Source organism: Pollicipes pollicipes, unplaced genomic scaffold (genome assembly GCF_011947565.3).
Source record: "Pollicipes pollicipes isolate AB1234 unplaced genomic scaffold, Ppol_2.1 Scaffold_3447;HRSCAF=4054_pilon_pilon_pilon, whole genome shotgun sequence".
NCBI classification, from domain to species: domain Eukaryota; kingdom Metazoa; phylum Arthropoda; class Thecostraca; order Pollicipedomorpha; family Pollicipedidae; genus Pollicipes; species Pollicipes pollicipes.
The window spans coordinates 25,274,969-25,296,616 of record NW_023596297.1 but is presented as its reverse complement, the minus strand read 5'-3'; the positions used below and the strand labels follow the sequence as shown (position 1 = coordinate 25,296,616).

The window sequence follows — 21,648 nt, the reverse complement described above, 5'->3', positions numbered from 1 at the left end:
TGCGTTGGGACCACACGTTCTGTGTAAACAGACGTTGTACCTAAGCTGCGTCTTCCCTAAACTACGTCCAGTGAATATCCTCAAAATCTACACTTTTTCAAGATGAGCTACATACCGATTGGTCTGGTTCGTCATTCGATCACAAACGTGCATTGCATGCCTTATTTCAACAACTAAAAGATGTTTTGCAGCCATCAAAGTTCTTCATAGAAGCGTGATATAGTTTCTCTTTTGGCGCATAATTGTTTCCTAATGTTTCAGCAAAATGTTTTGGAAAGTCGCCGAGGTGCCAACATATTTGTATTATTGAGTACAATGGCCTCCGATGGCAGGGAGTGATGACGCCAGAAGATTGCAAGTTGCAACTCAAACCCAGTCAGGAGCTGACACAAATAGGGCAGGACGCTGCTCCACCTGGGCCAAGAACCAAGACCAGCCGGGTGTCTTGTCATCATGTGTGGTCTTGCCAATGTGCTATTGGGCTGGGACATAGATTAATAGTATTATAAACCTGGTCGTGCTTTTCCATGCATGCCACAATGACATCCTTAACTAAAATTTAGCGCAAGTACTTTTTATTTCATTGCTCCAATGGCTTACAATGCAACCATTTTTGTATATCACATAAACTGGGCCAAGAGATTTGTGAGGCTTCACTTATGCATGACTTTTTGCTGTGAAAGGGAGCTGAGCATGACTAGCACCGCGGGATTTACCGTAATCATGGTTGATTAGTCCCCGATCGATTGGCTTGCCGCAGGGGACGGCCCGGCCATCGGGGAAGGAGGCAGTTGGAAAGACCATTCCCAGGGATTCAGGCCACCGTGGATGTGGGTTGCAGAGATTGGCCTCGGCAACTTCCGCCATTACAGATTCCTATGGGCGCAAAATTGATTATTTTGTTTTTCGTTTTTACATCACATGCAAACACAGTCCTTGATAATATGCCGCCAATCTGTTGACTGTAGGTTGGTGATATCACTCGCAACTGGTATTGGATCCTGGAAAACATCCTGACTGTCACTGGTTTACGTGGGTAAATGGTACTTCCAGCGAGTACGAGAGCTGCAACACAAGCATGGTTTTTGCGACGCAGACAGAACGGCATAACAGTGGTGACTCTAGGGATAAAAATGAAATGAGTTTCTAGATCGTATGGAATGCATTACGGATGGCCAATGCAGTGCACACAGTGTGCGTCTCGATATCTGGATGCAAAACATTGCATTTTACACAATATGTACAAAAAATCTTCGGTGACAAAGGCATGTAGGGGTTTCACGAAAGGTGGTCCAAAGAAATGTAGCCTCGGGCCTATTCCAGCATCACAGGTCTATGAAAGGATAACGTCGGAAAAGATATGGACTTGTGAAGCTGAAGGAAAGAAAAAAGCTTTTTCTTCGCGCTGAGGCATTTCTAGACATGAGACTAAGGGGGTTCATTAATCTTTAACATGAAAGCCTTAACAAGTAAGCACCATAATTTCAAAAATTGATGTGAGGGCATTCGGCAAAAGTATGGCACAAGCAGATGCCCAGTGTGTAGTCTCGGGCAAGGTACGTGTTCCCGAAAGGCGTAAAAACGCCGATGAGAACAGACAGGAAGTCTGGCTGATACAGTACAGCCCGAGACCAAGAGTCAGACAGCCAGCGCTCTTACAAAGCGACCGTTTGGCGTGCGCTTCAGGAGAGGACCTGACACAGGTCTCCAGTTTACTCTGGTGGCGTCCATCCGTGCGGCCAGCGCTCTACCAAAGCGACCGTTTGGCGTGCGCTTCAGGAGAGGACCTGACACAGGTCTCCAGTTTACTCTGGTGGCGTCCATCCGTGCGGCCAGCGCTCTACGAAAGCGACCGTTTGGCGTGCGCTTCAGGAGAGGACCTGACGCAGGTCTCCAGTTTACTCTGGTGGCGTCCATCCGTGCGGCCAGCGCTCTACCAAAGCGACCGTTTGGCGTGCGCTTCAGGAGAGGACCTGACGCAGGTCTCCAGTTTACTCTGGTGGCGTCCATCCGTGCGGCCAGCGCTCTTACAAAGCGACCGTTTGGCGTGCGCTTCAGGAGAGGACCTGACGCAGGTCTCCAGTTTACTCTGGTGGCGTCCATCCGCGCGGCCCTCTTGCGAGGCACTTCAAACGGGCTGCACCCGACCGAACCGCTGGGACCAAGCATCGAGAGTGACTGAGGGCAGGACAGACGGACCGAACCGGAGGTAGACGGACTGACAGAACCGGAGTTAGACAGACAGCCAAACAAATGCGGAACAAATGTACGAGATGCAAGCAGAGATGAACAGAAGGGCAGATGAAGGAGTCACGTGTACATCCATGACGCGTACCTTTGTGACAAACGTGGGGGACGCATACGAACCCCAAGATAAGATCAGAAAGATGGCGAGGGAAAAGCAGACGTACGGAGCGGACCGCGGAGGAGCCAGACGGAGAGGCAGCTGCACGGCGGGCCGGACGCGGAAGCTCTCAGTGCGTCACATATGTTACCGGCGCGTCCCGCCGGACCTTGAGCTGTCGCCGGAGACAGATTGGCCGTGGGTCCTGGCAACAAATCCGCCCCGGGAGCTGGCACGCTGTGGGAATTCTGCCGAACCGGCGGCCGATATTGCTGCGGTGCTCCGCACCCAGCCAGAAATTGGTCCGGCGAAATGCTGCGCCGAGTCCTGCAGTTGCTGTGCCAGGCTGGGCACAAAGGAAGTTAAAAAGTTTGTCGTTCTCCCATTGTGCGAAACGGGAAGGGGAGGTCAGACCCCACCCGCAGTTTAAATAAGGAGGCCCTGGGGCTGCCGATATCAACATTTTTGCGAAGGGCGTGGCTTGAATGTGGTCCCGGCGCCGCAGGAGCACGAGTAGTTGTCCAGGATTAGGGGATGTGAGGGGATTACCGCGGGGGGATCAGAGACGATTTGGGCCACTCCTTTCCTCGCACCGCCATAAGCCTAGAGCTAATTTTTCCTAAAGGTGTGCATTTGTGGGGAGGGGGCTGGAGCCCCCAAAGCCCGCGCATAACGCGATAGATCCCTCGCCTATGGCTGGTGGCATCGTTTCAAAGGTCTCTTCGCTACACATTGTATCGGACGTGCTTCTCCATACAAGATACAGAAGTGGTGCGCCCTAGGCGCATGACTTTTTCCTTGTCTTCTATTGTAGTAGGCCGTACATCAGTACGCCATGAACACTCATTTCTCAGTGGTATTCCCCAAAACAATTTGTCTTTTCCGGATGGTTGAGATGGAAAGATGGGTGAGTTATACTACGTCCAAGTAGTATAGTCACTGAAGACCGCATAGATTCAGCAGGGCCCTGCATTTTTAGTGTACTTCCACAGACATATGTCTGGGATTGAGCGCAGTAAACATAGTATTGCACGCCTCTGAAATCTGACTGGATGCCGTGTGTTTAAAAAATCTCACCGCATAGACGGCCTAGTCTGAATGCTTTACGGGGTGGCGGGAAAGTGCATGCGCCGTGTATGCTGCACCACTTTTGGCGTCTGCTGGCAAAGGATTCCGGAGTGGCACAAATTTTATTTCATGTACCGCTTCAAGATATTAAAGAGAATGTTCACCTATAATTGTTACTCTACTTTTAAGCTGAACAGACTGCGCTTAACAACACAGCTTCTTTGTTTAGGAAATATGCTGCTCGATGCGTCATTGTCTGATAGTATCATCGTAACCTACACAGCATGGATTGAGGGCCAATTGACGGCCGTTGTGTCTGGTAATCGTGCTCACGAATAACAGATATGCACGACTCGATCATTACAGTTTTCCCGGCCTTGATCACCGCACGGCCTATGGAATGGCATAATCTAGGTGACGTTATAGTCCCGTCATGAGTGCCATCATGACTTTGAAATACTCTTCCCCAAATACTCCGCCTATTTTCGCGAGCGTGTAGCTCAGAAACTAGAGTGGTTTAAATCTTTAGGAGGACATGACTGTGAACTGCACCGAAAGGTCCTCACGCTAGCTATTTCCGTTCAAAACCCCACATCAGTATGGACAACTCCCGTTAAAAAAGCATGTCACATTTTAAGATATTTAAGTAAACATGGGCTATGAAGAAGCAAGCTCATTTACAACTATCGGTACACTTGTAAATGGAAAGACCGTTATAGTCAGCACAATTCTTTGTTAAGTAAATATGCTCCTAAATGTGTCATGGTTTGATTATGTCATCATATCTTGCACAACATTGATGTAGAGCCAATTGACGGCCACTGTACCTGGAAATCGCACTCATGAATGTCAGATGTGAACGCCTCGACAATGATCTTGTTTTGGTATCGATCGTCGCATGGATTGCTGAATGGCAGAATTTGATTCACGATATTATGACGTCATGAATAGCAAGGTGACTTTAAAATACTCTCCCCGATATATTTATCCATTTTCATGGTCGTGTAGCTCAGAAATTAGAGGGGCTTAGGTCTAAAGAAGGGCAGAATTGCAAACAGCACTGCAAGGTCTTCAAGATGGCTATTTCAGTTCAAAACCCCATATAAATGCGGAACACTTCCTTCATTCGGTTTATCGTGGATCAGCTGCGCATCGGACGTGTTTTCTCAGCAACGCAATGTACTTCAAATAATGCTATTGACCAATTCACCGTGCATGACAACGTACCAGAAAGGGTCGAATCGGGCAGCGGATCATGTGATGTAAGAATATCAGGTGTACGTTGTAAGGTTGCTGACCTACCTTTGGACAGGCCATGTTGGGCCATGGATTCTGCGATGACCATTTCTAGGGATTCGTTCAATCTGATGCAACAACGGAGCGTTAGACGAATACATACGTCTCTGAAATACTTTCTTAGGTAACACAGCAATTAAATTGACAAATTTCATTGACCTAGGGTTAGGTATGAAGGCCAGATCAAGATCAAGCCAGTTTTATTTTTGCTCTAAAGCTTGCGCGCTGTATGGGATAAGTTCTGGTGCTCATTTTACTTCTTTGATAATGGGAACCGCATTATACATCTTCTATGGACTTCTTCAAGGTCACGACATATCACTGACCTAAACTGACCCAGGTCAACTGCGTAGCGTAATCTTTGACGTTTATTCAAATATAAAAATCAAAGCAGTCTTGTACGATTTTGGTCACTATGACCCTTGAAAGGTCAAACAAGGTAAATGGCGGTAGATGAGAGTGTGATCTTTTACTTTGAACGGGTTTCTAAATTCTTGGGGTACTTTGAACACCATCCTGGAGTTTGACATTTTGTGATCTTATTTGACCCGGAGGTCGTAATCTAGAAAACACAAATTTTGACACAAGTGAGTTCATGTACAAGACTATACACCCATTTGGTGTCTCTAGGTCCCTTTGTTTCTAAGAAGATCTCAGGGGTCAAAGTGACCCCCCCGAGCGCAAGGTGTTTAAACGGCCACGCGGGCACATGTTTTAAAGCAGCTTAATGTAAGGGGAAGATATCGCCACTTTTGGTTTCTTTCCTTCCATTCACAATACCATGACGATATGGCACTGTCGTTTTTTGTCCCTCTTGTTGTGGTGCTACTGCAAGACGGTGAGCTTCTGTAAGGTTCGTTTTACGGTCAAAACCGGAAAGAAACACCGCATCGCAAATAACGAAGAGCTAGAAGTTTTATCACCACGGTATAAATAAGATGAACACAATCCACCGCGACTAAAACTGTCGTTTTTGATTCCATTAAGGGAGGTTGGTACAAGATGCTTTCACAGTTTGGTTAAGCCCATATATGCCCATATGGAGAGGGTACCGGGTTGAAATGGGTGCAGATTTTTAGAAAATTATTGGTACGGGTACGAGTATGGGTAACACGTTTACTAGTGGCCAAGCAGGTACATCAGGAGATATCACACAACGTTGCTGTTTGCGCTTCTTTTCGTCATAATTTCCTTCATTCGCACCACTTTTGTACCTATTAACGCAAATGACCAAGTTCTTAATCGTAAACCTTTCCTAGAACCTTGCATTGAGAACCAATGTGTTGGAGAATACAAGCGGATGGGCAACGGCTGGATACAACCAACTAATCAATGTGGAGCGGGTGGGTATGGGCACAGCCCTACAGAAGCGGGTAAATTGATCTAAGACATCCTAACCTGTGAACGCCTCTGCTTGTGTTGGTGGTATCTCAAAGTGATATGCGCCCGCCGAAGAGTTGTTTGAAAACCCCTAAATCACCTTAATCGTCATGGTACAACAGGGAGTTGGCGAACAGGCCGGCGTAATTAACAACTAACATCTGGATTTCGCAGGCCTCATTATGAAAACAACGCCGCCCACGATCAACTGCAAGCTGGCCAGACAGCTGTGTGAGAAGGACAGGGCCTGCCAGTCCATCACCTCTATGATACCCAGACTCTGCGGTCAAGAGCTAGGTAAGTATGATCGTTTGATCGAATAGCTTAATGAAGTTATCGCCAAATAAATTAACCAGTGATTAAGGCATGGCTTTTAGGTTGCTTACTAGGGTTTCAAAATCATAGCGTATTATTGCACCATTCTGACGAAAAGACGCTTTACACAGATAAAATGTTCCAAAGATAAGGGCTCGAGTATATTCTGCACACTTCTTCCGGGGTGCGGTTTCTGCTTTAAGGTTTTGCTCCATGGTATTTTTTACGTGTCTTTAAAGCAATACGAAACAATGTGAACATGCCTTCTTAGAACATAGAAATGCAAAAAATATGGTTATTATTAAACATACGTATAATAAACACTTCACATGTGTCATAAAACCGAAAAACTTTGCAATAAGCGTCATAAAGCTGAATGTATATGCGAAAAGGCATCATTTTGTATCATCACTTGAAAAATAGTGTTGAAATTATGATTATATGTAGTCGATCTAGTATTATCTTAGTCATCAGAAGTTATGTTAAGAATGGTTAGAAAAATAATCCGGTGCATAAATAGGTGTTGAAAAAGACAGTTAAATCTCCCATATAAATATGTATTCAACCGCACGCCAAATTGGACCACGTGGTAAGCACTCGCTTATACAGCACAGCAGATAGCTTGACTAGCTACCAGAATGTTCGCAGATGCGCAATTACTACACTTTGTTAGATACCAGTCCCGGTGCATACCTTTCTGTTAGAATGGTTTCAAACGCCCCGCCAGCCATACTGCTCACTTCTGTTACGAAATGGTTTGCTCTCGCAACCTTAAATGCACATTTGCATCCGAAGACTTGGAAAACCGCTCTAAGCGGGATGCGCTTTTTAGCTTGTGAGCCTAAGAAATCTGAACCCATTGCGTTTCATTAACACGCGCCTGGGTGGCCGCTTGAACACCTTTCGCTCGGGAAACGGTCAATTTGACCCCCTTTCCTAAGATCCTAAAAACAGAGATAGCTATAGAAACCAAATTTGCAGGGTGGGTTGACCTGTATGTGAACTCACTTTTTCAAAATTTTAGACTCCTAGGTCACGATCTTGGGGTCAAGAATGTTAAAAAGGTCAAACCCCATATTGGCGTCTCAAGTGTCCACAGACCTAATGCAGCAGCTGTGAAGCTAGATGCCTGTCATCTACAAAAAAGAGCAGTGGTGTTCAATTAAGGTCGTCTTAGGTCAGTGACCTACTTTGATCTTCAAAGCGTCCCCGAAACATGCCTGCTGTGGTCTCTGTCATCAATAAGTTCGAAATGAGAACCAGAAACTACCCCGTCAACCAAGTTGTCGTGCAAAAAGTATGCTGGTTTGACCTCGGTCTGACTTTCATGCCTGACACTAGGTCAATGGAATATGCTGCCATTATAGTTCAATTGATTTACTGTTTAAAAGCTATATCGGACATGCATAGCTTCGTTTAACACTCCGCTGCTGCTTCACATTGAACGATTTCCTCGAAATGCCCTTCGCTGAAATCCACACTTTGACCTGTCATAGCTCAGCGACCTCAAAAGGTTCCTCCTTTCTTGGAACCTACAAGGTCCACTATCTAATTATTCATTGCTATGCAAAATTGGGCGTGGCGTAGCCGCGCCCTTCAGAAATCCTGTTGGAAAACGCTCAGCGGGAGATCAAATTGACCCCTTCCCGAGCGCATGTTCAGATTGCAGACGAGCGCTTAATTACTTCGAATTTGTGAGGCTGAATTATCGGTAGAACTTCAAAGGTTGACGTTCCTTTGTTGGTTTTATCGATATTTGACCTGTCTACCAATGCGCACAGAACCGGGTGGGTGTCCCCGTCCGATGTCGAATATCCATTTCAGAAAGATGAGTTGAGGAGGCGTAAAGAATGACGGCGGTCGGATTAGTTTGTGCAGCCCAGTGTGGTTTGTACTAGCCCGCAAGGCTTAAATTTTGATAAAGGCTACAATCTTCTTGTCGGGACACGCTAAAAAAAGATAAGGACAAATGCTTCATTTTAGTCATCTGGACGACGAATTAATGCACTAAATGTTCTTTTTTAAGTTGTGGAAACTTTTTTATTAAGTTTAAGTGTATACTAAACATTATGGCAAAAGGAAGATAGCTTTGATGCAACAGGTTAACAACATGTCTCGTATGAAGAATAAGTTGCTATGTTAAGTGAGTCCCTTTACAGACATTTCTTCAGCCCATGCTTTTAGTTCACCCAACTTTTAAGCTGCCTGGAAATCAGCAAGCCGAGGCGTTGGATGCCGACATATCCATTGTTGTTTTCGTCGGTGCTGTGTGGAACAAGGTGGGCTTCCAAAATTATTTTATTCAAGGACCATTTATCTCACATCATGTTAAGAAACATAATACCTGTAAGCTCTGTGAATACTGTAAGCAGGCTTTGTAAGTAGTTAGGCAACCACTGCAAGTACTGCATACCTGTGAGCAGGAACGCTGCAAGGATATAGGAGTTTATTTTGTCGTGTCCGCGTCGGAGATGCCACCGAATGTTTTCAATAAGATTTGAAAAGTTTCGGTAGGAAGCGACCTGACATTATACCTGCCCATAAAAACATGATCTTGCTGATGTCCAGCTAAACGTAATTTAAGCAACTTGTGCGTCTTTATAAACATGTTTTTAAATCTCTGCGAAATAGTTCTAACCGAAAGTTATTGATAAAAGGTGTGTAGTTAGAACGCAAACGCTGCAAATTTCTAGGAAAGTTTTGAAAAGCTCGCACCATAATGCTTTATGAAAACGACTATTAACTTATATTTTAGTTTGCAAAATGATCTCAGGTCTTTCGTGCCGCGGCCGCATGTGTGGCTGTCTTTATTGTTTGAGGGAAGGCAGCGAGGTAAAAGCGTAACACATGTTATGTTTTTCAGGATCATCGGGCTGTGTTCACACAACTGCGCCGTGTTTCAGTGTCCTGCTCGACGGTGACAGTCACCAAGTGTCGAGCAGCTCTCAGAACACTGGTGGCGTTTCAGTTCTTCCAGCCCACCTGTCTGTGTAAGGAACCTCGCTTGGATCCAGAGTGCAACAAGTACAGGAACCTGGTGTTCGACCACCCCTGCTTCAGCGTCAAGCTCAAAGGTAATGTGTGTTTAACATTTGCAGGCTTTATTGTAAGAGAATGGCCGTAAATGCCAGTTGTTCATCGACGTCATGTGCGGAAATGCAAAGGTAATGCCTAGATAGAAGGAGCACGCCCTTCTTTCATGATCAGATATCTTTGAAACATGAGGAGCCAACTGTTCGATTTCCTGACATCATACAACTGCTGAAACTACTTCACTGCGTAATGTTTATGTGTAGTTGGAACATCTATTACTTTCCACTAAAGAAAGCGCGTAATTTTTTATCCACTCGGCATATGAAAACTTTTAGCTAGACAAATGCTAACGTTAGCGATATTTTACTCTAGCTCTATCTGCTGCTCACTTGCAAGTACATGTCCACGTAGGAGTGAACTCACGCGGTACCAGATCACTGACTGTTTTGTGATTTACAGTCCTATGGCCTATACTTCCTCACCAGTACAAACAGTAACTGTCTGCAACTGAATGCGTCACAACTTTACAGACAAGGACCCGTTCCCGATACACGCACTGCCGACGTGCGGGTACGCACTCGGAGCCTGTCTACAGCGGTCCAAATGTTCATACATGTACGAGAACTACGTCAACGCGTGCCGCTTCGAAGGAGACACGTGCCACATGTCAAACAGGTGGGCGAAGTCCGGCTGCTCATGCGTCCCACACCCCCGCACGGTAGACGGCAGGTGTGAGCCATTCTTTTCATGGAAACTTCTGACCATTCAGTAACATAACTTGCATCGCACCTTCCGACACCACGACACGGCCTTGCGCAATGCATGTGGAGTTGTTCGCCGCGAAATACGAATTGGCATTTTTCCTGCTCTGCTGCTGGGGTGCTATCTCCCGGCTACATCCCTACTGGATGCTATGCCTGGTAATGACCACTTGCGCATGCCACCGCACTACCGGGACGTAAACCTTCAACGACATTGGATCTTCAACTTTGAAGCCCCTGCTGACAAAATACGCGAGTTGCGAGCTCAGATCTTTGCTGGAAAAAAAAACATTGACTGCATGTAACTATGGTGTCCACCGTTCAATATTGCACACGATTGGGTCACACCATGAAGATATTCTGGAATGTGGACCGGCGATGAGGCCAACTTTTGGCTCAGTTCAGTCATGTTAATAAAATACAAAGCCATCACTAAAAAGCAACAGTGTTGGCTATTACTTTTAACAGGGTTAGTTGATAGCAACGGTGTTAGCTTTTACTAGTAACAGTGTCAGCTTTTAACTTTTATCATAAGACTGTTTTACAGCTTGTTGATAGCAAAACTCAACAACTTTTTGGCTTCGTCTCGATTTATTGCACAATGCATTGGTCACAATATTTGTGGCGGGATGTGTTTGCACCATGCAACGTCTGCAGCTTCGCGATTGTTCAAAAGAAATCCTACCTGGAGGGGGAAGGGGAGGGGGCAGCTCAGAAAGGTCTTCGAAATCTCTGCACAAGTTGCGGAATATCGTGCAAGTTTATTGTGGCTAAACATATTTAAGTAAGGCTCCAGGATTACTTCCATTGTTCTCACAAGGCACAAGAGCTGTCCAACAAGAGTTCCCCTCTGCACTCCCCCCCCCCCCCCTGGAAGGGGGAGCTGAGGGGAGCTCTTGTGGCTTGTGAGACCAATGGAAGTAATCCTAGAGCCTTCCTTTAATCTGTTTAGCCACATTAAACTTGTGCGATATTCCGCAACTTTTGCAACGATTTCAAAGACCTTTTTTGGGCTCTTGTGCCTTGTCAGAACAATGAAGGCAGTTCTAGGGTGCGACTTTGGTTTTCTCAGCCGTAAAATACTTTTGGAACACTTTACAACACATATTATAAGTTGGCTTCCGCTGTTTTAGTAATCCACGAGGCCGACGGCGACGTTCAGTTGCTTTCTTCATCCCGTCTTTCCTATTAATGACAGTGGCGCCCGATTTGCTTTTGCAGCCTGACGTCTTGCAACACAACTTCACCCATTAGCGTGCCGCCACTGTGCTCCTTTCAGAGCTATATGCAAGTGTGAGGCTTGCCAAATTTTGTAAAACATATAAGCAGCTTCACTATTCAGTGTCGAAGCTGAAATTAAAATTATGGACGTAACAATATTGGTAGTAATTCGTGGCGTGGTTTTCGCTACTACAGCCGTCTAACACTTGTTGGAGTACGATACGCCCTACAGAGCACCCCACCTACCGCCCCACCTCTATGTTTTCGGCTTCAAACATGAGTTGATTGGAGCTGTAATCATGATTCGTCCATCATTCACTTGTAGTGAGCTGTTTTTGCACGCACGTGCCCTTATAATTAACCGACTTCCATTTTATTCCTCGCGGTGGTTTCGACTTTCACCATAACGCTACATTCATTCGTCGTAACCATAACCAACTTAGGCCGACAGCTTTGCCCCTCTGATATACTTCAGTGGCACACAGGGTCCGGGTGGAGAACAGGGTGATGTTGACTACTATACCGCCAGAGTGGGATATTCGTGGAACCGTGAACCCGCGTTTGCAATATTACGTTCTACTTTTCTAAACATGGCAGACCGCTTCACACGAGGCATTCGGTGCCATTCGGACTAAGGGGCAATGGCGTGTAGCAAGACGCTCTTGCCTTGAATCTCATTTTCATCTCTCACATGGCTCTCGCTCTCGGTCTTAGTTATCGTTCAGACAGCGTCCCTGCAGTTAAGGAGAGTCTGCCTTCGCAATGTCAACGTCTAGAGACTTCATCGCTATCCTTATGCCAGCTTCACCAAGCACCCCATCTTTCGAAAACGTCTTTACGAGATCGCTTTGAAAGCTTCGCTGATTTGCACCTTCCACAACGTCTTGTGGGCACTGTTTCTTTTTATGAAAGTTACTCCGACCGTTTATGCCAGTTTCACCTAGCGCGTAGCATGCCAACAGCGCATATCTGATGCATCGTTGCCCTGAGGGCCAAAGTTGTTTTTCATCCTTAGTCATGCTCAGGCAGCGCCCTTGCCCCTGAAGATAGATTGCCTCCCCAATGCCAACCACCCAGGGATTTCATGGTCTGGATCCCTATATCAGCTCTACTGAACACGATATCTTTCGCAAACGTCTTTACAAGATCCTTGGAACGTCTTCACCAAGTCGTACTTTCCACAACGTCGTGTGGGCACTGTTCCTGTTTTTGAGAACCTCTCCGACTGACTGCCCCTGCTCCTGAATGAGGTCGATCTTTCTACGTAACCACTTCTGCTCTGACAGTCAAAAATCCGCATCCTCTATCCGCTAAGCTACCGGTGTCGGTAGACATCATGGGCATGAAGAGCCTGCATACATGGTCGTCTTTGGCCTCATGTACCCGCTTGGTTGCTATTTGTTCATCCAGATTGTGTGTTTGGCTTATTCCCGACAACATGGCAACATCAAAATAATGCTTATTTGCCTTAGATATCAGCCCCTCGATATGTGCATAACGTTCCCTTTAAAAACCTGAATGGCCAACTCTTCTCGAGTAGTTAAGGTGACTGATTTGTGACATCATTTAGTCAGAGTGCTGCCCATTTAACGATCATATCCCGAGTTGTATCAGTATTCGCATCACATTGGAACCCGAGCAAAAACATGGGTTAGCAACATGATAAACGGAGTATTCCACATTTGGATGTGGTTTCGAGCTGAAACAGCCATTTTGAAGAACATTCAGTCCAGAAACCCTGCCTTTTAAAGACTTACAACTCCTTTTTCTGAGCTTCACGTCACGAGGTTGGACAGACCTTCTCGCACAGACTGTTTCAAGGTCACCTAGACATGCATGACACGATAAAAGCGTCAAGCAAATGATATCACCGCATTTGCCATATAATGCTCAAGGCCCTCAAAACATGGTCACCAAGTTATTCGTGTCTGGCGTCACTAACTCGATCCCTGGCATCAACGAACTTCACTTGGCCCTAAACCAATACTACACGCTTAGTACACAGCTCCAACACGAATTACGTACTGGGCTGCATAATACAGGCATTAGGATAGTGGTACGAGTGGTGACGGAAACAGGACTGGGATTGGACTAACTTCAGAATAGCTCCAAAACTGATTATATGAATGCAAGTAAACAATGTACAATAGCGGACAAATATGCAACAGCACCAAGATATAGGGCTAAAAGACGAGCATTGTCGATATTCCGTTCGCAAACACGCCCCAGAAAACATCGCCACCTCACGGCAAGTTGAACTACCATAAGTGAGTGAGTTGGCCCGACCGACTCAGTGGCAATTCTGACACAGCCAGTCTGGTAGCAGCTTTGACGTCATAAGGACATTTCAGACGCAATGAAACGATGGCATGCCGAGGAACAAAGTTACTGAAAAGTAAAATGATGTTATCTACAGCCGTCTTTTAGCTTTTTAAGGCAAACCAGTACCAACAGTGAGCCTATTTGATCATACCTGATGTTTGCCTGAAATTATTCAAATGTGGACCATTTCTTCTGATAAATGCCGGGCACAATGAGGAACACCTCATTATTTTTGGTATGAACAATAAATCTGTTAGATATGCACCTGTGTGTCAGAACTTAGCTTCTGCTAAATGTTTTTCACCCTGTCACTGAAGGTAGCTCCACGCAAACGTAGCGCCTGGAGGGGAGCTCCGCACCGTGCCGCGGTCAAGGTCAGACTGAGAACGGGATGGGCACTCGAACGGCGAGTGCTTTCGGATGTCCTGGGACGCCACCTGACCTGAATTTTTCCTCTCATGGCGGCTTGCTCCGCACTGATGAGCTCGGACGCGGTCTTCGAGACTGCCTTCGAGGCTGGTGGCTTTGTCCGCTTGCCGCTCTCTGACCGCTTCATCTGGCCTGCTTGTAGCCTTCTTGGCCGTCCCTTGGCGGTCATTTGCCCCCGCGTGGCGTGAAACGTCAGCAGCGTGGGACGCTGCTTCGCTCAATGCCCCGCTCATAGGTTTTCTCAGCACATTCTCTTTACCCAATGAAGTTGTCTTGGACAGTACTCGCGCTTTTGATGAGGTAGGATGTTGTTCCAAAAGGAAGTTGCAAGTTAAAGGGAATATTCCACAGTTGAAGATATTGAAGGAAGCATAAGATATGATGAAATGATCTCACCTTTAACTATTCATATCATTTTAAGTGGAAAACACTGCTCTAGACAACACTTTTTTGTTCATTAAATGTGCTTCTTAATACGTCATTGGTTGGGTACGTCATCATATCTTGAGCAACATTGATTGATGGGTAATTGACGTCCATTTTATATGGAAGAAGTGCTCTCGAATGCCAGATATGAAAGACTGGACAATAATACTCTTATGGCTAATGGAATGGCAGTATTTCTATTACGTTGTTATGGTATCATGGATGCCTGCGTGACCCTGAAATAATAGGCACGAAGTGGTGTGCACATCGTTGGGGCATTTAGTTCAAAAACTAGAAGTTTTTAGGTCATAAGAAAGACAGGGCTGTGAAATGCACCGAATGATCTTCAATGTAGCTATTTCAGTTTGAAATCCCATCGAAATATTGAACACTTCCCATAGCGGTATTGTTTCTGACATCCTCTCCCCACTTTTGCCATAGATGTACTTCCAAGAGCCCTGAGCTGCTCTTCCGGCACATTCTGTGCGTACATTCTTCTTCCGGCACATTCCCTGCCCTGTCTGTTGACCAGTCGCTGGCTTTCTGACTTACAGGCAGCGCCCCAGTTGCTATGCAGAGTAGGAATTGCAAGGGGGGGGGGGGAGGGGAGGAGTGGCAGTAGAAAAGGTGCTGACAAAAGTTAGACACACCCGTGGTACTAGTCGAAATAAAAGCTAGGTCTCGAGCACTACGTATCGCCTGACATATTTTCACATTGTGTCTTGTAGCGGCATGTCGAAGTACCTAACCAGGGCCCATGACCTGACGTCAAATTGGAGCAGCCGAACCCGTTCATCTGGGTGAAGCGCCTCCTACGGTGATGTATTTGGTCGCGATTATCAAATGTCAAACTAAATCACCTCTTCTCACACTTATCACGACCTCCCGCTCCAGGTACCATCCATCGTGTTCGCGTCCCGCGGCACCAAGCAACCCATGCATGCTTTGCGAAAAGTTACTGCAACTGGGCACTTCCAGTACGGGTGCACAATCGTACCAACTTCTGAGCGGCATCGTAGGCATCTGTTATATACTGGCTCGTCAAATTCCTGGGCGTGGCATTTGCGACCGCAGTTCGTGTGACGATACGGCAGTGTAACGTCCCACCCTGTTGTGACAAATATTTGTTTTCGCGAACACATGGCCAATCTGGCTTCACAGCTTCATCGCAATATTCCTCTCCATGTTATTTTCTATTCATGGGACTGTCGAATTTCTACTAAATTAGATCAAGCATAAAAAGAGATGCCTAGCATTTCTGGGGTGTCAACAAGTAGCTGGTGTACCAGACAGCTGAAGCGTGACAGACCGTGGCGGCTGGCAACTGGCAGCTCAGCTTTGTATCCCGTTCCATCCGTTTTTTTTCCAGAACGTATGCGTCACAATATCACAATGCAGGAATAATGCTGCTTGGATTGGGGACAAACTGGTTCTCTGCCTCGTATCGCGGAGGATGCTGAACTTTCCCGCTCTAAGACCACCAAAGATCACGCGCGTTCTTAAGTGGCGATACCAAGTTACCAGCAAATGCCACGAGAGACCACTCAATAGTTCAGCCAGTCGGAAGAAGAGACTGTGGCGCAAGATACAATCCAAGCACTCCCTGGCATCTAATCTGGCCCCGAACACCGGCGACCTGCGTCTGACTTGCCTTGACTTGGATGGTCTCGAGATCCATGATGTATGCTTGAGTCATTCCCCGTTGCCGGCCCTATTTGATTGACCAACCATGAGGGGAAGCGAACCCAAAATTTCGCTTAGTAGCACCATCGCCAACAGTCTTGAAGCGGTTGAAATAATTGAAATGGGCCTGTAATGTCCATTCTAATCAGACCTCCGTTTTCCAACAGCGGTATCAAGGTACTCTGAGCCTAATGACGTCGGCGTACACGTCGTTGCGAAGCTGGCTGCGAGGAGGCGAACAGTCACGGCCAGTCAGACCCGCGGCTGACCATCAAATGCCTGTCGTGAACCATCAAATGATCATCAAATGCCTGCCGTTTTTCAAGCTCCGCCCTTGAAACAGCCCCACGTCTCCGCCATGTTGACCTGTCTGCAGCCCTCTAGCGGGTGATCACACGACAATCCGCAGCCTGACATGCTGCTGCAGGCCGAGCCGCAACAGCACCGCACGGGGTAACTGCTCTCCATTGGCGTGATGAGCAGCACCATGTCACCCCACGTGCGGTCCCCCATGTTCCGCACATGGCGACTGCGCTGTCCGCCATGTGCAATGTGGACAACCCGGTCCCACCGCCGCGATCGTACCGTAGCAGGATATAGGAAACCATACGCATGGTGGCTTTTACGGTTTCAGGTCATGGTCATGTTTCGAATTGTGTACAAAAAGGTGCGGTATAAAAGGGGTACACACTAAAAGTATACAATCAAATGAAGCGAGTAGTGGTCAAAGCACGCGGTACGCGAGCAATGGCTTCAGTGGGAAGCGAAATTCTGCGACTATCACTCGTGGTCATCCAGCAGTTCCTACAAAGCTGCGCTGAACGGAGTGAATACATATCTCATGGCTGAGGAGAGGTCGGTGATGGTGTGCTGTTATCGGATGAGAAAAATTAAAGGGACGGCTCCACATTGAAATGTGAATTTGAACTGAGATAACCAGTCTCAAGACCACTCCATGCTGTTCATAGTGATGCCTTCGTAAGAATTCAAATGCTCAAATGTTGCTAAGCTTGGCGCCCGGGAACTTGTGCAGAATATTTCGCGTCGCCGATTTTGAGATCACCCCGAGATGTTTGTCACATAGAAGTCAGGCGAATTCCTCCTCCTCAGCTGCCTTTCTGTGTTCAAGGTAAAGACAAACTTGACCATTGACATTTTCGTGTGTGGAATATATCAGCACAGATGGCCGCATCAACGGAGGGCAATCGGCGTTCAGCCAGCTGAACGCATCAATTGCAGCTCTCGGACTCGTACCGCGTTTTGTAACCCATAATTAGTCCTACTGGGCAGTCCTACTAGTTATGGCGGATATCAGGCTGGGAATCGAAAAAGACTTAAGCATAACGCCGTAATCGAGCAGGAGTATGCAAGTGAAATATAGAAGTTTGATCACAAGAAAGGGCCAAAACACGCGCACACAACAATCGTCAGGCTTATGACGCACGCCTAAATTAATAAGACGCCTGGCGCTAAGCTTAAGTACCCCAAATAAGTCAGCTTATCCACGACAATGCAATGCTGAAATGGCCAGCCTGGCAGCAACTCTGATAGCATAAAAATGTTCCGTGGCGTAATCAAGCGATGACATATCGAGGGGCGTATTGATAGGTTAAGTGCATTTTGTAGGGCAGTCTTTTCTACAAGGTATGCCAATAGTTGCAACTGGGCTTTTCCATCACATCTGAAGTTTGCCTCAACATCTTCAAATGTGTAAGATCCCCTACAAAATTGTTTGTCGGGATAATTGGCGAAGGCGTGTCATGTGCAACGTTGAACATATTTAGCACAATGGCTTCTTAAGTGTATGTCTCTTGAGTAGCCGGAGCTGCATATCAAATTGTGACGGTTTCACAAATGCCAAGGACGAGTGTGGGAGGGACTTTTGCTAAGATTAGACTTGTTTTGGCTGAAATGCCCATGGCAAGCTCAATATCTTTATGTTTAGACTTTATGTTTAGGCCCTTTCATTCTCCAAAATGGAAAGGTGTCCTCAATCGATTTGTCCGGAGCGCAATCCTCGGTCTCTAGTTTTAGAAAATTTCGAAAGCAATTTAAGAAGACACGTTGTCTAAACTGTCGATGTTTCTACGCCACATGACGCATTATATGCATTGTTGTGCCACACGATGTCTTTGTTGTGTTGCATGGGCCACAGTCATGGGATCCCTGGCCGCACTCCCAGGAGTGCGGCCAGAGCCTTGGCAAGGGGTGAGGGGCACCGGGGTGACGAAGGCTCCCCTGCTGGTGAAAGCCCCTCGCCTTAAAAAAGGTTCACGGGATTTGGCCCAGTTGATTTCGAGGAAGCCCAGTTTGCTCGTTGCAATCATTTCACATTTAGTATTTAGTACTATGCAGTCATTCAGTGCTTTCTTCGGAAGTGCTAGATGACTGCATCAAATAAACGGTTGATAATTCTCGTTTTACAACTGTTCAATGGGCTGTTTCTAAACCAAATGGGATGAAAAGTTTGTTTCGAAATGGGCAAACCATGTCCACCTGGGGATATTCAACCGTTCGTCAGAAATTATTAAGGAAATCAATGACACAAACACCGTTTTAAGCATGCGCACTCGCAACTCGAGAAGCAAGAACATCGATGCGCGCCGTCGGCCCCGTGAATTTTGAGAGGTGGCGGCCAGCGGGCGGACGAGAACGACCGCGTATTAGGGCAGCGTTACCTTTGAAGGCTTTGTGAAATTAATCCGCGCGTTTGGGGGGCATTTTGAGCCACATATTTCACAGGTGCAATTTTCAAACTGATAATGGAAACGGAGTGGTATTTGTAACATCTTGAACCCTTGATGCACTAAGGTAATGGTTGAAACGCTAATACTGTTGCTTGCGCAACTGCTCATCCGTTCAAATAAAAAACCTGAAACTTATACCGGCGAAATAAACGCTTTAGCATGACCTTTTAACGATACGAATCAATTTAAAGGGCTTTCGGAAACATCGTTTCACAACACATGATTGCTTTCTCGCGCCCAGCGCCCGCAGCGTGGTGTTAGCTGCAGTGGCCATCGCCGTAAGGTTTGATGGAAACTGCAACGCCGAACATCGGTGTTTCTTCTAACGATTGCGAGCGCGCATGCTCGACGTTATATCAAATCATTTTTCACTTGTCCTTTCCAGAAATGATGGGCAAACAAGCGGTCAAGCGTATGTTAGTCATGTCAAAACCAGTTCCGCAAGATCCACAAGTGCCACAAGATCTACCCTATTGAACACTTAAGGTTCAATAGGGTGGATCGTTTACCTATCCCAGGCGGGGGCCCCGTGGATCAATAAACTAGAGAGTAATGGGCACATTGCGTACCCAGGTCAAGGACTGAAGAGCTGTTCTGTCCAAGCCCGGGATACATGCCGACGACCGTTCTGACGGCCCGGAGGCATAGGACCCCTCGCTAAAATAGGGATCAGGCCTCTTCGGTATTCGGGCCTCTGCATGACATACGATGCCTTCATTGTCCCATTGTAGGCCAATTCATCGTAAGTTTTCATATCTAATTTCATAATCAGAGGACCCGTCCATCCCTACGGGCCCTCTGACCTTTGGGCGGCCATTTTTGTCCCTGTGCATTAAATGTATTCCGGCATACTGTGCTGACTCTTGTCAACACAGTATGCCCCATTAGGCACTATGGGCCTGACCGACACGGAGGGGGGGGGGAGGCTCATTGTTTTATGAGCACCGAAAAGTGTAAGTTACGACCCCCGGTCGTGTCCCTGCTTGGAAAACGAGCCCCCAGTGCCCAAACCGACACATAGCTGATTGTTGGGTGTTGGTGACCAACAACGGACCCCTGTTTGGCAATGTGGACCCCAGAGCGACACACGGTGGATGTCGATGAACACATAAAGTATATGTGCTGTGCACCTGGTTCATATATTAAATGCAGAACACAGTAAACGCGTGGTGGCTCATTCCAACATAACAATTTTTGCTTTCATTATCTAAGGCACTTACTGCGCCTAATGACAGCTGTTGAGATCAAAGATAATTCGTCTAGTAGTGCGCGAAAAATAAATTTGTAATAGTTTCGGAGCAATCATCACACGGATGCCTGAGGCCGATTGCATATGCAAACTCGCGTGACCAACTTGTGACTCGCAGCACAAAGGCTCACATATGCACGAAAACATTGTAATTTAATGCATCTGAGCTAGGTAGCGCGAAATTGTGCTGTGGACTAATTAATAAATCATGATTGGGCTATGAACTACACCAAATGATCTTCAAGATGGCTGTTTCAGTTCAAAACCCGATTCAAATGCGGAACACTCCCTTTAATGTGAACAAATGACGCATACATGCCTATTTTTGAAGGAAAGCTTGCAAATGTGATAATAATTATCTATCACAGCTCAATATAATCTTAGCTTCAAGGTCACTCACGAGAAATGAATGACCTTACGCAGACGAAGCGATGTTTGATGGGGTGCATCAGGGTACGCTAGCTGTAAGTGGGTTTGCAAGGTTACTTTGTCCTGTGAGGGGATTGCAAGCAAACCGAAAGATTCATTAGCTCCTGCCACGTTGGCATTATTAGACAGGGGCGTACTTGAATGTTTTTTTGAAATGCACAAAACCAAGATAAACGGGAGCGAAACCCATCGTTTGTCGTCAGAGCTGTCAAAATGTCTCCTGAATTTTTGCTACATAAGCGCCTTTGCTTCGTTACTGCGTGCGCCTTCTCAATTCTGATGCTACAAATTTGGTCCCCTGGCACTAGATTTTCAAGTACCGTAAACATAAAATGACCAATATGTACCAGATTGCAGAACAAAAACGCTGCCCGACTGAAAATTACCGGCCATTTTGATGCACCGCACAGCATTCCACGAGCTTCGCTCCTGTCCATTGGCTTTTCGAGCATTTCAGATTTATATTAAATTACGACTCCTTCTAATTATGCCACCGTTAAAGGGCCTTTCATACAGGTGGAAACCGCTACCTCCTGGCTGTGAGTTGTGACGTTTTGGTGTAAATTGTCTGAGAACAAGCGATGTGCAAGGTCTGGCACCGCGTGCGGTACACATCAAGCTATCAATTTTGAGCCCTCACGCCCGCAGAGCATGCGTAAATAAAGCCAGCAGGTCTTTTTGCGGGTATTGCCGTAAAAACGGTGGAATTCGCCTGACTTTCTGCAAACAAGAATTACGAAACTATGATCCTTGGCACCCTAAAAGAATGGACGGTTGCCATGGAATTTACGATTAGTATTCGTTTCGATAAAGGCATGTAGTCAAAACGCCTATCTGTCCATTCTCCTGGTTATTCTACGAGGAATAAGGCTATTCGTAATGTCTTATATGCATCATTTTCCTCGCAAATGCGCTCAACATCTTAGGTCATTGTCGTGGAAAATA

The 21,648-nt window shown here is 46.4% G+C and overlaps 1 protein-coding gene across 1 annotated transcript in view; it reads left to right on the top strand.

The window, feature by feature from the left end:
• Positions 1-21,648, top strand: part of LOC119092341 (uncharacterized) — a 56,913-nt gene that overhangs the window by 14,085 nt on the left and 21,180 nt on the right. Inside the window, exons 2-4 of the mRNA XM_037215306.1 lie at positions 6,263-6,385; positions 9,307-9,477; positions 9,967-10,111. Coding sequence (XP_037071201.1) covers positions 6,271-6,385; positions 9,307-9,477; positions 9,967-10,111 — 431 coding nt within the window. The 5' untranslated portion in view covers positions 6,263-6,270. The remainder of the gene's footprint in view (positions 1-6,262; positions 6,386-9,306; positions 9,478-9,966; positions 10,112-21,648) is intronic.